The following is a 16,161-nucleotide window of genomic DNA, read 5'->3' as shown; positions in this document are numbered from 1 at the left end:
TAGACGAACAGTGAAATGCTTACTTAAGGGACATCCCATCAATGCAGAGAGACATTTAAAAAAAAATAATATAAAAAAATAACACGAGGAATAAATACACAATGAGAAATGAATAATTGGCCAATATTCACAGGGTACCAGTACAGAGTCAATGTGTAGGGGTACGAGGTCATTGAAGTAGATATGTACATGTAGGTAGGGGTAAAGTGACTAGGCAACAGGATAGATAATAAATAGTAGCAGCAGCGTATGTGATGAGTCAAAAGAGTTAGTGCAAAAAGGGACAATGTAGATAGTCCTGATAGCTATTTGGTTAGCTATTTAGCTGTCCATTTAGCAGTCTTATGTCTTGGGGGAAGAAGCTGTTCAGGGTGTTGTTGGTTCCAGACTTGGTGCATCGGTACCACTTGCTGTGCAGTAGCAGAGAGAACAGTCTATGATTTGGGTGGCTGGAGTCTTTGACAATTTTAGGGCCTTCCTCTGACACCACCTGGTATAGAAGTATAGGATGGCAGGGAGCTTGGCCCCAGTGATGTACTGGGCCTCATGCACTACCCTCTGTAGCGCCTTGGAGTCAGATGCCAAGCAGTTGCCATACCAAGCGCTGAAACAGCCAGTCTAGATGCTCTCAATTGTGCAACTATATCAGTTTTTAAGGGTCTGAGGGACCATGCCAAATCTTTTCAGCATCCTGTAGGGAAAGAGGCATTGTCGTGCCTACATCGCGACTGTGTTGGTTTATAAGTAAGTAGCCTTGCCTTGTGTGAGCTGGAATGGAGGAGGAGCCTATCTCCTGTTTCTGTAGTGTGAGGCAGCCTTACCTCCAATCTATCTCCTTAATGCTGAGTGCCTGGTCCCATTTTTATAGTTTTTGATATGTCTCGGCCAGGGATGGAACTCACAACTTTCCACTCTCATGGCGGACACTCCTGAGTTAATTCCTTAGTGATTTGGACACTGAAGAACTCGAAGCTCTCAACCCGCTCCACTATAAGCCCCAGCGATGTGAATGGGGGTGGGCTCGGCCCTCAGTTTCCTGTAGTCCGTGATCAGCTCCTTTGTGTCACTGATGTTGAGGGAGAGGTTGTTGTCCTGACATCACACTGCCAGGTCACGGATCTCTTCCCTATAGTCTGTCTCATCATCGTCGGTGATCAAGAAAGCACTCACAAATGTCCACACACACACACTAATCCCTGTAATTGACCTGTTTATAGGGGCTTCATTTGCTGGGTCATTGATCATGTCTTGATCAATAGACTATTGAATCCCTGCTATCAGCTTCTCTCTATTACCTCTTCTATTTATCAACCCCGTCTCCTTCCTTTCTCCACATGTTTTCTCCTCTAGTTCGCTCAATCATACTGTTCATCTATTTGCCTCTTGCTACAGTACTTGCTGCCACTCCATTTCTCACACTCTTTCACACTCACCTACCAATATCCCCCGCTTGTCTCTTTCATTCTCATTCCTTCTATCGTAAACTGCTGCAGAGTTTTCTCTCATTCTCCCTTTTCCAACTGATCCGTCTTCACCACTGGTTCTGACTGGTTGTAAAGACACTGACCCAGAGAGTCAGCCACAGGCTCACTGTGGCTGGGGGAGGGCCCCTTGTTCTCTGGAGGTGTTGTGCTTTTAACAAGGCTTTCTTTTACAATGCCCCCCTCTGCTTTTAATAAACCACAGATCTGAGTTCATTAGGACCGGGCCTCAGGGTGTGTGTGCGTGTGAGAGACAGGAAACATGCTACTCTCTATGATCACACTGCCTTACGGTGTGTTGTAATGTTGTTGAGAGACAGTAAACATGCTACTCTCTATGATCACACTGCCTTACGGTGTGTTGTAATGTTGTTGAGAGACAGTAAACATGCTACTCTCTATGATCACACTGCCTTACGGTGTGTTGTAATGTTGTTGAGAGACAGTAAACATGCTACTCTCTATGATCACACTGCCTTACGGTGTGTTGTAATGTTGTTGAGAGACAGTAAACATGCTACTCTCTATGATCACACTGCCTTACGGTGTGTTGTAATGTTGTTGAGAGACAGTAAACATGCTACTCTCTATGATCACACTGCCTTACGGTGTGTTGTAATGTTGTTGAGAGAAGTTTGGTGTTGGCACGTCTGCAGCTGTCAAGAAGTGCCAACATAATCGGCATACAGCAGACCTGGGTTCAAATACTATTTGAAATACTTTCAGTGTTTCCTTTAGCCTCCCTGGAGTGTCAAGTGGGCGGGGTTTTACACCTTTCAGACTTCAGACTCTATTTTTATCTATTGTTACAGGCAAGCTCAATCGAGCACAGATGAAGTATTTCAAATAGTTTCAAATAGTATTTTCAGCCAGGTGTGTCATACAATGCATTGTTAACACTCTTAAACATGCTGAGTCATTTGAAAGAGCTATGTAAACTTAGATTGCATTGAACAAGGCCATTGAGCACACATCAACTCCATCATCCCAGACACCCTGGACCCACTCCATACTGCCCTAACAGATCCATAGAAGACGCAATCTCAATTGCACTCCACACTGCCCTCACCCACCTAGATAAGAGGAATTCCTACATGAGAATGCTTTTCATTGACGACGGCTAAGCTTTCAACATCATTGTCCCCTCCAAGTTTGTCACATAGCTTCGGACCCTGGGACTGAACACCTCCCTATGTAACTGGATCCTGGCCTTCCTGACGGGCCACCCCCGGGTGGCGAGGGTAGGCGACATCACCTCCGCCACACTGACCCTCAACATGGGAACCCAACAGGGGTGTGTGAATCGTCCCCTCCTGTTCACCCACGACTGTGTGGACACGCAAGACTCCAACACCATCATCAAGTTTGCTGATGACACGATGGTGGTAGGCCTGATCACCAACGACAATGAGACAGCCTACAGGGAGGAGGTCAGAGAACTGTTAGAGAACTGGCAGTGTGGTGCCGGAACAACTGTGCAAGCACACCCCCCATCCACATCGACGGTGCTGCATTGAGAGCTTATTGTTCCTCTGTGTCCAAATCACGTTGAGGATTATAATAAATACCACTTTGATGTCATACAAGCAAGCAAGAGAGAACTCAAGCCATTTATAGTATGAACATTTATGATCACTATGTTGATGTACGGGTACAAGATGGCACATGTTATACTCTGGGTTGTCCTGAACACAATGTGTCTTATTTTGAATAAAATTAGCTGAGTTAAACACACTTGAATGGACTGTGTTCCAAACAAAAACCCTACAATTGTACTTGCTTCAGTTCCTCGATGGCAAAGCTAGGAGAGCTCAGAAAAAGCACCTTATAGTTGGATCTTTGCTTGAGTCATAAAAGTGCATTGAAATGACATTACTAGATGTTGTGCAGAAGAGACACCAGTTAAACCTCTCACTCAAACCGTTGTAATAGTTTCTTTCCTGTATTCCAAAATGTCAGTGAATTTTCTTATTATGTTACTGAATGTATCCAGAGTATTTTCAGATTTTATTATCAACCAAAGTGGTGAAGAGTACAGTAAATATATAATTATAAATGCTTTAGGCCCATTTCCAGCAGTGTAAAGGGTTAAACACACTGGCAGCGCAGCACCACAAGAACAGCCAGTCTGCTACTACTTATCACCTCCAGACCTACTTATTCTAGGGCCCAATGCTCTAAGGGACTGACCAAGGGCTACTGTTTGGGGTTCATACCCTGGGCTGTATCCCAAATGGCACCCTATTCCCTACATTTTGCACTACTTTGGAGAAAGAAAGAAAACGTAGTGCACTCCATAGGGGATAGGGTGCCATTTGGGATTCAGTCCTGGCCTGTACTGTACCTTGGGGCCATCCAGATGACATCAGCATGATCCTGTGTTAAATTCTGTACCCCCGTTCAGATCTTTACTTCCCAGAAGTAACTTGTTAAACAGATGAAAGATGATTAGAGGCATTTACTGTAAGTCATTCATTCATAGCAATGTGGATGAATGGAAATGACCAAACTTTTCCCTTTTTATGAATCCAAACGTACAACCGTTCACGTAGAATATGTTGTTTTTCTTTCTCTGGGTGTAATGAGTGTTTGTCAGTCTTGTGTTTTATTGTGAGGGAGTGCCCAGTTCAAAGTGACACCGGTTTCCTGTCATGTGGTTTTAAATGTTCTGTAGAAACAGTAGGGAACTTCCAAGGGCTAAAAGAACGGTTCCGACAGCCTCCCGGTTACACACTCAAGCCACACACACGCACACATTTCCTCAGGGTCACAGATGCAGGCCCAAACCCCAGAGGCCGGGCAAAACTAACCAGACTAATTAATGACCTCAAACTCACACTCCTCCTCTTTTCATCGCTTCATTCTGTCCTCTCTCTGTTCTTCACCTACCTCCTCTTGCTTACATTTTTGCTCACTTTTTTTGTGTACTCCTCATCCCTCCCTTGTTCTTCACCTCCTCTTGGAAGATCTTTATCTGCTCATCCTCTTCCCTTCGCGTTGCTTTTTCTCATCTCTTTTTGTTCCCATTCTTGATATTTTTTAATTAGCTTATTTTTTGTATTTCTCGCCTCCCTATTCTAACATCCAGCCCCTCTCTTCTCTCTTCTCTCTTCTCTCTTCTCTCTTCTCTCTTCTCTCTTCTCTCTTCTCTCTTCTCTCTTCTCTCTTCTCTCTTCTCTCTTCTCTCTTCTCTCTTCTCTCTTCTCTCTTCTCTCTTCTCTCTTCTCTCTTCTCTCTTCTCTCTTCTCTCTTCTCTCTTCTCTCTCTCATCAGTCTTTTCAAATGTTTTCATCTTCTCCTTGTATTTTCTATTTTATTTCCTCATATGTAGAATAGTTTTATTCTCTTTCCGCCCTTAAACCCGACCTTGTCCATTCTACCCAGTAGGTAATGTCGTCGCTCCTTACCAATCAGGTGTAAAATGAAGTGAGCTCTCTTGTCAATAGCCAGTATAAGAATTGCTGCCGTGAGGTGAAGTCTGTGCTGTTAGTCCACTAAAGCCACATTAAGACCTAATAGTGCACACAAATGACCAATAGATGCCACCTCAGCAACCAGTAGTGGACACAATGGCTCGTAAAGCCCTTGGGCCAACTGCAATGTTGAAACAAATTCAACAACTATGGAAAATGACAAGAATGGTGTGAACCATTATGGTAATTGGCTTGTAAGGGGTTTGTCTAGAGCTAATGCTGCTGTCATTGCACACAGTGACAGAGGACGGTGGTCCTGTAGCTCAGTTGGTAGAGCATGGTGCTTGTAACGCCAGGGTAGTGGGTTCAATCCCGGGGACCACCCATACGTAGAATGTATGCACACATGACTGTAAGTCGCTTTGGATAAAAGCGTCTGCTAAATGGCATATATTATTATTATATTATATTATATGTAAATCAGGTGTGTTAGTGCTAGGTCAAAAACTAAAATGTGTGCCCTTTGGGTCCCCAGGACCAGGATTGGGAAACACTGGCTTAGTGTATTATGATTTAAAAGATTATGATAATCTGTGGTTTGAAAGCATACAAACTGTAGCTCTGCCAACCAAGCTAAACTAGCCACAGAAATAAAATGCGAACGGACAGGAATCTCTCTTTCTCCCACTATCCCTCTGTCTTTCTCTTCATTTCTCTCACTCTCTCTCTCTCTGTTTCCCCCCCCCCCTCTCTCTCTCTCTCTCTCTCTCTCTCTCTCTCTCTCTCTCTCTCTCTCTCTGTTTCTCCTCTCTCTCTCTCTCTCTCTCTCTCTCTCTCTCTCTCTCTCTCTCTCTCTCTCTCTCTCTCTCTCTCTCTCTCTCGCTCTCTTTTGCTCTTTCTGTCCCTCTCTCTCTCTCTTTTGCTCTCTCTCTGTCTCTCTCTCTCTCTCTGTCCCCCTCTCTCTCTGCCACCCCCCTCTCTCTCTCTCTCTGTCCCTCTCTCTCTCTCTGTCCCCCTCTCTCTCTGCCCCCCCACCTCTATCTCTCTCTCTCATCCACAGCCTTTACTGTGCCCACCACACCCCAGTCTTTACACAGTAGGGCCATTAATACCGTGTGCACACTTGTGTGTGCCTAAATGCATCTGTGCATGCGCTTGTGTCTGAGTATGTGTGTGTCTGGTGGGTAGTTGGGGAAGGGGACTCTATGTTTTCTTAGGGCTGGGGGAGAGCAGGCCAGTCCATTCATCCCTCTCCTCTAGGAGAAGGCCTGTGCTTTGTGTTTGGTGGAGGGAAGGTATTCCCAGAGGAACACAATGAATGGAGCATTCTCCCCCCCCCTCCGCTTGGACACACAGACTTTTTTTCTCCCTTCATTCTTGCCCTAGTCTCTCGGTGGTGTCACAAGACGTGTGTGTGTGTGTCTGGGCCTCCCGTGTGTGTGTGTGAAACTTATAGAACCTCCAGGATCTCGATTCACAGTGTTCAGTGGAATCTGATGGTGACTGTGTTCTTAGAAAAACACTCACACTCTCTCTCACTCACACACACACACACACACACACACACACACACACACACACACACACACACACACACACACACACACACACACACACACACACACACACACACACACACACACACACACACACACACACGCACGCACGCACACACACACACACACACACACACATGTAGAAATATGAAAGAACATATTTTTCCCTTTCCATGCGATGGCAATCAAGAAAGAGTATTTGAAAGAAGCATACCGTAAAACTGAAATTAAATGCTGAATTTCAAATAACCGCCTGTCCCTTTTAATAGCCGGGCAACAGCACACATTTTGGGAAATAAACCCCTGTTTCAAATAAACGCTGTCTAAATGAATTGTTTACGAGGTTTAATGTTTGATTTGTTACATGAAGTAATTCTGTAATGACAAAAATGATTGCATTGCCAGTAAGAAACTTTTATTGTCAAACTGCTAACAGCTGAGAACTGCTGCTAGCTAACTAGCAAGCACAACAAGTCAACAACTTTGGGAAAAGAGACCCCCAGAAATTGTCCCGAAAAGGCCAAATCAAAGAAGAGAATAATTATTCAGTCAAGGAAAAGTAAAATAAAATATTTTTGTGGAAGCATACGAAGACAAAATAAATGTAACACAGTGTGTAAATGACATTAGTGCAGAAAATCACATCAACTCAAATCAAATTTTATTTGTCACATACACATGGTTAGCAGATGTTAATGCGAGTGTAGCGAAATGCTTGTGCTTCTAGTTCCGACAATGCAGTAATAACCAACGAGTAATCTAACCTAACAATTCCACAACTACTACCTTATACACACAAGTGTAAAGGGATAAAGAATATGTACATAAAGATATATGAATGAGTGATGATACAGAACGCCATAGGCAAGATGCAGTAGATGGTATCGAGAACAGTATATACATATGAGATGAGTAATGTAGGGTATGTAAACATTATATGAAGTGAAATTTTTACATTATTAAAGTGGCTGGAGTTGAGTCAGTGTGTTGGCAGCAGCCATTCAATGTTAGTGGTGGCTGTTTAACAGTCTGATGGCCTTGAGATAGAAGCTGTTTTACAGTCCCTCGGTCCCAGCTTTGATGCACCTGTACTTACCTCGCCTTCTGGATGAAAGTGGGGTGAACAGGCAGTGGCTCGGGTGGTTGTTGTCCTTGATGATCTTTATGGCCTTCCTGTGACATCAGGTGGTGGAGGTGTCCTGGAGGGCAGGTAGTTTGCCCCAGGGATGCGTTGTGCAGACCTCACTACCCTCTGGAGAGCCTTACGGTTATGGGTGGAGCAGTTGCCGTACCAGGCGGTGATACAGCCCTACAGGATGCTCTCGATTGTGCATCTGTGCATCTGTGCTTTTGGTGACAAGCCAAATTTCTTCAGTCTCCTGAGGTCTGTGTGGGTGGACCAATTCCGTTTGTCCGTGATGTGTCCGCCGAGGAACTTAAAACTTACTACCCTCTCCACTACTGTCCCATCGATGTGGATAGGGGTGTGCTCCCTCTGCTGTTTCCTGAAGTCCATGATCATCTCCTCTGTTTTGTTGATGTTGAGTGTGAGGTTATTTTCCTGACACCACACTCCGAGGGCCCTCACCACCTCCTCCCTGTAGGCCGTCTCATTGTTGTTGGTAATCAAGCCTACCACTGTGGTGTCGTCTGCAATCTTGATGAATGAGTTGGAGACGTGCATGGCCACACAGCCGTGGGTGAACAGGGAGTACAGGAGAGGGCTGAGAACGCACCCTTGTGGGGCCCCAGTGTTGAGGATCAGCGGGGTGGAGATGTTGTTACCTACCCTCACCACCTGAGAGCGGCCCGTCAGGAAGTCCAGTATCCAGTTGCACAGGGTGGGGTCGAGAGACCCAGGGTCTCGAGCTTGATGAAGAGTTTGGCGGGTACTATGGTGTTAAATGCTGAGCTGTTGTCGATGAACAACATTCTTACATAGGTATTCCTCTTGTCCAGATGGGTTAGGGCAGTGTGCAGTGTGGTTGCGATTGCCTCGTCTGTGGACCTATTGGGGCGGTAAGCAAATTGGAGTGGGGCTAGGGTGTCAGGTAGGGTGGTGGTAATATGGTCCTTGACTAGTCTCTCAAAGCACTTCATGATGACGGAAGTGAGTGCTACGGGGCGGTAGTCGTTTAGCTCAGTTACCTTAGCTTTCTTGGGAACAGGAACAATGGTGGCCCTCTTGAAGCATGTGGGAACAGCAGACTGGGATAAGAATTGATTGAATATGTCCGTAAACACACCAGCCAAGTGGTCTGCTCATGCTCTGAGGACGCGGCTTGGGATTCCGTCTGGACCTGTTTTGCTCATGTCGGATGCAGTGAAGGAGAGTCTGAAGGTTTTGGTAGCGGGCCGTGTTTGTGGCACTCTATTGTCCTCAAAGCGAGCAAAGAAGTTGTTTAGTCTGTCTGGGAGCAAGACATCCTGGTCAACGACGGGCTGGTTTTCTTTTTGTAATCCGTGATTGACTGTAGACCCTGCCACATACCTCTTGTGTCTGAGCCGTTGAATTGCAACTCTACTTTGTCTCTATACTGACGCTTAGCTTATTTGATTGCCTTACGGAGGTATTGGCTACGCTGTTTGTATTCGGTCATGTTTCCGGTCACCTTTCCCTAATTAAAAGCAGTGGTTCGCTCTTTCGCTCGAATGCTGCCATCAATCCACAGTTTCTGGTTTGGGAATGTTTTAATAGTTGCTGTGGGTACGACATCGCCGATGCACTTGCTAATAAACTCGCTCACTGAATCAGCGTATTCGTCAATGTTGTTGTTTGACGCAATGTGGAACATATCCCAGTCCAGGTGATCGAAGCAATCTTGAAGCGTGGAATCAGATTGGTCGGACCAGCGTTGAACAGACCTGAGTGAGGGAGCTTCCTGTTTTAATTTCTGTCCATAGGCTGGGAACGACAAAATGGAGTCGTGGTCAGCTTTTCCGAAAGGAGGGCGGGGGAGGGCCTTATATGCGTCGTCGAAGTTGGAATAACAATGATCCAGGATTTTACCAGCCCTGGTTGCACAATCAATATGCTGATAGAATTTAGGGAATCTTGTTTTCAGATTAGCCTTGTTAAAATATGTGGTTTCCAGTTTACATAGAGTCAAATTAAGTTTGTTCAGGGCCATAGATGTGTCTGCTTGGGGGGGATATACCAGGCTGTGATTATAATCGAAGAGAATTGTCTTGGTAGATAATGTGGTCGACATTTGATTGTGAGGAATTCAGGTGAACAGAAGAACTTGAGTTCTTGTATGTTGTTATGGTTATACCACGTCACGTTAATCATAAGGCACACCCCCTGCCCTTCTTCTTACCAGAAAGATGCTTGTTTCTGTCGGCGCGATGCGTGAAGAAACCAGCTGGCTGTACCGACTCTGATGGCGTGTTTCGAGTGAGTCATGTTTCCGTGAAGCAAAGAACGTTACAGTCTCTTATGTCTCTCTGGAATGCTACCCTTGCTCGGATTTAATCTACGTTGTTGTCAAGAAACTGGACATTAGCTAGTAGTATGCTCGGGAGCGGTGCGCGATGTACCCGTCTCCGGAGCCTGACCAGAAGACCGCTTCGTCTGCCCCTTTTACTGTGTCGTTGTTTTGGTTCGCCGGCTGGGATCCGATCCATTGTCCTGGGTGGTGGGCAAAACAGAGGATCCGCTTCGGGAAAGTCATATTCCTGGTCGTAATGATGGTGAGTTGACGTTGCTCCAATATACAATAGTTTCTCCCGACTGTATGCAATAAACCCTAAGATTACCTGGGGTAACAATGTAAGAAATAACACGTAAAAAAACTAAATACTGCATAGTTTCCTAGGAACGCGAAGCGAGGCGGCCATCTCTCTCGGCGCCGGAAGTATTAAATTAAGACTGATGGAAGTGAATGCTGGAATTAATCAGAGAGCAAATGCATAAAAGCTGTGTGCATTAAATAGACGCCTGGCTCAAATAGAAGCTTGTCTCTAATAAGCGCCTGTTGAGTTCAGCAATTGAAGCAAATAAACTCCTGGGCTATTAATTTAAGTTTTACGGTACGGAAGGCTGGGATGTTTGTGTTTCCTCTCTGTGCTCCCCTTTACCCATGCTCTTTCCCACTCTAGAGACTACTCATTTAACCAGTTGAACTGCGCTCACACATATTCCCCTCACAGTCTCAACTTCTACTGCTATCTGACCAGACCACCATGTTACCTTTCCCTCTCTAGACTCATTTAACCAGTTGAACTGCGCTCACACATATTCCCCTCACAGTCTCAACTTCTACTGCTATCTGACCAGACCACCATGTTACCTTTCCCTCTCTAGACTCATTTAACCAGTTGAACTGCGCTCACACATATTCCCCTCACATTCTCAACTTCTACTGCTATCTGACCAGACCACCATGTTACCTTTCCCACTGAATATTTAGTTAAATAGTTGAGATCAGATCATCAAAGTGCATTTATTCGTGATGTCTAGATGAGAAAGAGTAAACAAGTCAGGATAATGAGAGATGGGGGCAAAAAGAGAGAGTAAAGAGAGAGGGGAGACAGAGAAAGAAAGAGGGAAATAGGAAGTGACCGAGATGCAGTGGTTCAGCTTTCATTTCAGAGAGAGACTTCATTGCTTTAACTACTCAGATGTTAACTTTTTAGAGCTTCCAGGCTCAGATACAATGATATAGGCTTTGTTGAAACCATACACATGGTGGGTGGGTTTGTGTGTGTGTCTACTCTCTTACCGCTCTCTCACATCTCTCTGGAAGATATGTGCTTGTGAATCTAAATTCTCTTTTTCTCTCTCTTTATCTCTCTCTCTCTCTCACTCTCCCTTCCATTTAAATGCTTTATTGGGATAATAAATAATTATTGTATTGACAATAAAGACAATGTTGAACAATTCAAGGTCACACTTTATTTGGATAGTCCAGCTGTAGATGTGCTACACATGGTCATACTATCAACAAACTATTGATAAGCAACTGCTTGCTAAAGTTAGAGTTAGGTTTAGAATAAGGGTCAGGGTAAGGATAATGTTCAGGGCAAGGATAATGTTCAGGGCAAGGATAAAGGTCAGGGCAAGGATAAAGGTCAGGGCAAGGATAATGTTCAGGGCAAGGATAAATGTTAGGGCAAGGATAAAGGTCAGGGCAAGGATAAAGGTCAGGGCAAGGATAAAGGTCAGGGCAAGGATAAAGGTCAGGGCAAGGATAAATGTTAGGGCAAGGATAAAGGTCAGGGCAAGGATAAAGGTCAGGGCAAGGATGAAGGTCAGGGCAAGGATAAAGGTCAGGGCAAGGATAAAGGTCAGGGCTAGGATAAAGGTCAGGGCAAGGATAAAGGTCAGGGCTAGGGTTAGTAGATAGTATGTAGAGCAGGGATCATCAACTACATTCAGCCGTGGGAAGCTTTTCTCTTGAGTGGATGGTCAGGTGGCCGGAACATTATTACATATCATTTGTAGAAATTGACGGCAAGAAGCCCAAACAGATATAACATTTGACTAAAACATAATAATTTCAAACCTTGCTTACATTTTATATGATCGCATACTGTGCCTTCGGAAAGTATCCAGACCCCTTGACTTTTCCACATTTTGTTACGTTACAGCCTTTTTCTAAAATGGATTAAATAAATTACAATCCTTGAAAAACTACACACAAGGCCCCCATAATGACAAAGCGAAAACAGGGTATTATTATTTTGGGAAAATGTATTAAAATAAAAAACAAATACCTTATTTACATAAGTATTCAGAACCTTTCTAGTTTCTACAACTTGATTGGAGTCTACCTGTGGTAAATTCAATTGATTGGACATGATTTGGAAAGGCACACACCTGTCTATATAAAGGTCCCACGGTTGACAGTGCATGTCAGAGCGAAAACCAAGCCATGAGGTTGAAGGAATTGTCCATAGAGTTCAGAGACAGGATTGTGTCGTGGCACAGATCTGGGAGATTGCCAAACTGAGCAATCGGGGAAGAAGGGCCTTGGTCAGGGAGGTGACCAAGAACTCTATGGTCACTCTGACAGTGCTCTAGAGTTCCTCTGTGGAGATGGGAGAACCTTCCAGAAGGACAACCATCTCTGCAGCACTCCACCAATCAGGCCTTTGTGGTAGAGTGGCCAGACGGAAGCCACTTCTCAGTAAAAGGCACATAACAGCCCACTAGGAGTTTGCCAAAAGGCACCTAAAGACTCTCGGACCATGAGAAACATGATTCTCTGGTCTGATGAAACTAAGATTGAACACTTTGGACTGAATGTGCAGCGTGACATCTGGAGGAAACCTGGCACCATCCCTACAGTGAAGCATGGTGGTGGCAGCAGCATCATGCTGTGTGGATGTTTTTCAGCGTCAGGATCGAAGGAAAGATGAACGATGCAAAGTATAGAGAGATCCTTGATGAAACCCTGCTCCAAAGTGCTCAGGATCTCAGGCTGGGGGTGAAGGTTCACCTTCCAACAGGACAACTACCCTAAGCATACAGCCAAGACAAGTCTCTGAATGTCATTGAGTGGCCCAGCCAGTGCCTAGACTTGAACACAATTGAACGTCTCTGGAGAGACCTGAAAATAGCTGTGCAGCAACGCTCCCCATCCATCCTGACAGAGCTTTAGAGCATCTGGAGAGAACAATGGGAGAAACTCCCCAAATACAGGTGTGGCAAGCTTGTAGCGTCATACCCAAGAAGACTGCCAAAGCTGCTTCAACAAAATACTCAGTAATGGGTCTGAATAATTGTGTAAATGTGATTTTTACACTAATACATTTTTACACTATTTACACTAATACATTTACAAAAAAAACAAAAACATGTTTTTGCTTTTTCATTATGAGGTATTGTTTGTAGGTTGATGAGGGGAAAAAATATTAGTTCAATTTTAGAATAAGGCTGTAAAGTAATAATGTATAAAATGTCAAGGGGTCTTTCTGAATGTATCGTATCTCTCTATTGTGCGTGGTGATATACTTGGGAACAGATTTCCTAAATTAATATCACAGTCTTTTATGTCCAACATCATTAGAAACAGAAGAACAAAGGGAAAAGAAGAAGAAAAACATTTAGAAATATTCATCAGAAAATGTATAAGTAGGATAACTATTGAACTCACTCTGTTTCTCTCAGGTGCAGGGTCACATGCCTCCTCTGATGATCCCAGTGTTTCCTCATGACCAGCGATCTCTGGCTGCTGCCGCCGCTGCTGCACAGCAGGGCTTCCTCTTCCCACACAACATGTCCTACAAACCAGGTACACACACACACACACACACACATGCGCACGCACGCACGCGCACACACACACATACACACGCACGCGCGCGCACACACACGCACGTGCACGCACGCACGCACGCACGCACGCACACACACATAAAATATTTGAGTTACATGTGTTTAAGTAAAGATTTGACTCTGTCTCCCTCTCTGCAGTATTTCACTCTCTTTCCTTTCTCTGTATCGTGCTTCTCTTGCAGAAGCCTCCATATCTATTGTCACTGTGCTGTGTCAAATTAGGTCCTGACAGGATTTCCCACGTTCACTTCATACACTGAACAGCCCAGGATGTGAACCAAATGGCACACTAATCCCTTTATAGTGCACTACTTTTGACCAGGGCCCATACATGCGCAGAAAAAAAGTGTACGGTTAGGGTACAATATTGTTCCCAGGTGTCCAAAAATACACATAAAATACCTTCAGAGATACATACAGTTTAAGTCAGAAGTTTACATACAGGTTAGCCATATCATTTTAAACTCAGTTTCTCACAGTTCCTGACATTTAATCCCAGTAAAAATTCCCTGTCTTAGGTCAGTTAGGATCACCACTTCATTTTAATAATGTGAAATATCAGAATAATAGTAGAGAGAATTATTTATTTCCGCTTTTATTTATTTATTCACATTCCCAGTTGGTCAGAAGTTTACATACACTTAATTAGTATCTGGTAGCATTGCCTTTAAATTGTTTAACTTGGGGCAAACGTTTTGGGTAGCTTTCCACAAGCTTCCCACAATAAGTTGGGTAAATGTTCACCCATTCCTCCTGACAGAGCTGGTGTAACTGAGTCAGGTTTGTAGGCCTCCTTGCTTGCACACGCTTTTTCAGTTCTGCCCCAAATTTTTCCATAGGATTGAGGTCAAGGCTTTGTGATGACCACTCCAATACCTTGACTTTGTTGTCCTTAAGCCATTTTTCAACAACTTTGGAAGTATGCTTGGGATCATTGTCCATTTGGAAGACCCATTTGCAACCAGGCTGATGTCTTGAGATGTTGCTTCAATATATCCACATCATTTTCCGTCCTCATAATGCCATCTATTTTGTGAAGTGCACCAGTCCCTCCTGCAGCAAAGCAACTCCACAACATGATGCTGCCACCCCCCGTGCTTCACGGTTGGGATGGTGTTCTTCGCCTTGCAAGCGTTCCCCTTTTTCCTCCAAACATAACAATGGTCATTATGACCAAACAGTTCTATTTTTGTTTCATCAGACCAGAGGACATTTCTCTAAAAAGTACAATCTTTGCCCCCGGATGTGCAGTTGTAAACCGTAGTCTGGCTTTTTTTTATGGCGGTTTTGGAGCAGTGGCATCTTCCTTGCTGAACAGCCTTTCAGGTTATGTCCGTACAGGACTTGTTTTACTGTGGATATAGATACTTTTGTACCTGTTTCCTCCAGCATCTTCACAAGGTCCTTTGCTGTTGTTCTGGGATTGATTTGCACTTTTCGCACCAAAGTACATTCATCTCTAGGAGACAGAACTAGTCTCCTTCCTGAGAGGTACGACGGCTGCATGGTCCCATGGTGCTTATACTTGCATACTATTGTTTGTACAGATGAACGTGGTACCTTCAGGCATTTGGAAATTGCTCCCAAGGATGAACCAGACTTGTGGAGGTCTACAGTTTTTTTTTCTGAAGTCTTGGCTGATTTCTTTTGATTTTCCCATGATGTCAAGCAAAGAGGCGCTGAGTTTGAAGGTAGGCCTTGAAATACATCCACAGGTACACCTCCAATTGACTGAAATTATGTCAATTAGCCAGAAGCTTCTAAAGCCATGACATAATTTTCTGCCATTTTCCAAGCTGTTTAAAGGCACAGTTAACTTGGCGTATGTAAACTTCTGACCCACTGGAATTGTGATACATTGAATTATAAGTGAAATATTCTGTCAGTAAAAATTACTTGTGTCATGCACAAAGTAGATGTCCTAACCGACTTGCCAAAACTATAGTTTGTTTACAATAAATTTGTGGAGGGGTTGAAAAATGAGTTTTAATGACTCCAACCTAAGTGTATGTTAACTTGCCACTTCAACTGTATGTCCTCACATGGTACTGTCCGATATCTTTAGGGTATATGTGTGGATAATCTAGTATAATGGTCAATTCCTTTGCCAATTTTTGAATATAAAAGGTACAATCATCACACTCTCAAAAACAATCAGTATCATATTTCCCAGCATGCTCTATTGCAATTATTTGAATTGTTTGTTTCAATGTTTGTTTTTGCATGAAAATTGATGGTTGGTCTTATGGTACACAAAGGTAAATAACATACATACATTTTTCTAAACGAACCCATTTTGTTAGTAGTTAGAATTATTGCACCCGTTATTGAGATGGCTGTTCCAGTTTCAATACTTTCGGTAGTCTCATTTATCTAGTGTCCCTACCTTGGCAGTCGTTCTAAAAGCAGGTTGCGGGTGATTAAAAGTT

At 44.0% G+C, this 16,161-nt stretch overlaps 1 protein-coding gene across 7 annotated transcripts in view; it reads left to right on the top strand.

The window, feature by feature from the left end:
- The window catches only part of LOC124037551 (transcription factor SOX-6-like), a 213,832-nt gene that overhangs the window by 126,532 nt on the left and 71,139 nt on the right, over positions 1–16,161 (top strand). For all 7 annotated transcript variants that reach the window (XM_046352364.1, XM_046352362.1, XM_046352359.1 and 4 more), the window contains exon 8: positions 13,565–13,688. In XM_046352364.1, the coding sequence (XP_046208320.1) occupies positions 13,565–13,688 (124 nt within the window). The remainder of the gene's footprint in view (positions 1–13,564; positions 13,689–16,161) is intronic.

Source organism: Oncorhynchus gorbuscha, linkage group LG06 (genome assembly GCF_021184085.1).
Source record: "Oncorhynchus gorbuscha isolate QuinsamMale2020 ecotype Even-year linkage group LG06, OgorEven_v1.0, whole genome shotgun sequence".
Classification (NCBI taxonomy): domain Eukaryota; kingdom Metazoa; phylum Chordata; class Actinopteri; order Salmoniformes; family Salmonidae; genus Oncorhynchus; species Oncorhynchus gorbuscha.
The sequence above is the reverse complement of the archived record's forward strand: the minus strand, read 5'-3'. Positions and strand labels throughout refer to the sequence as shown.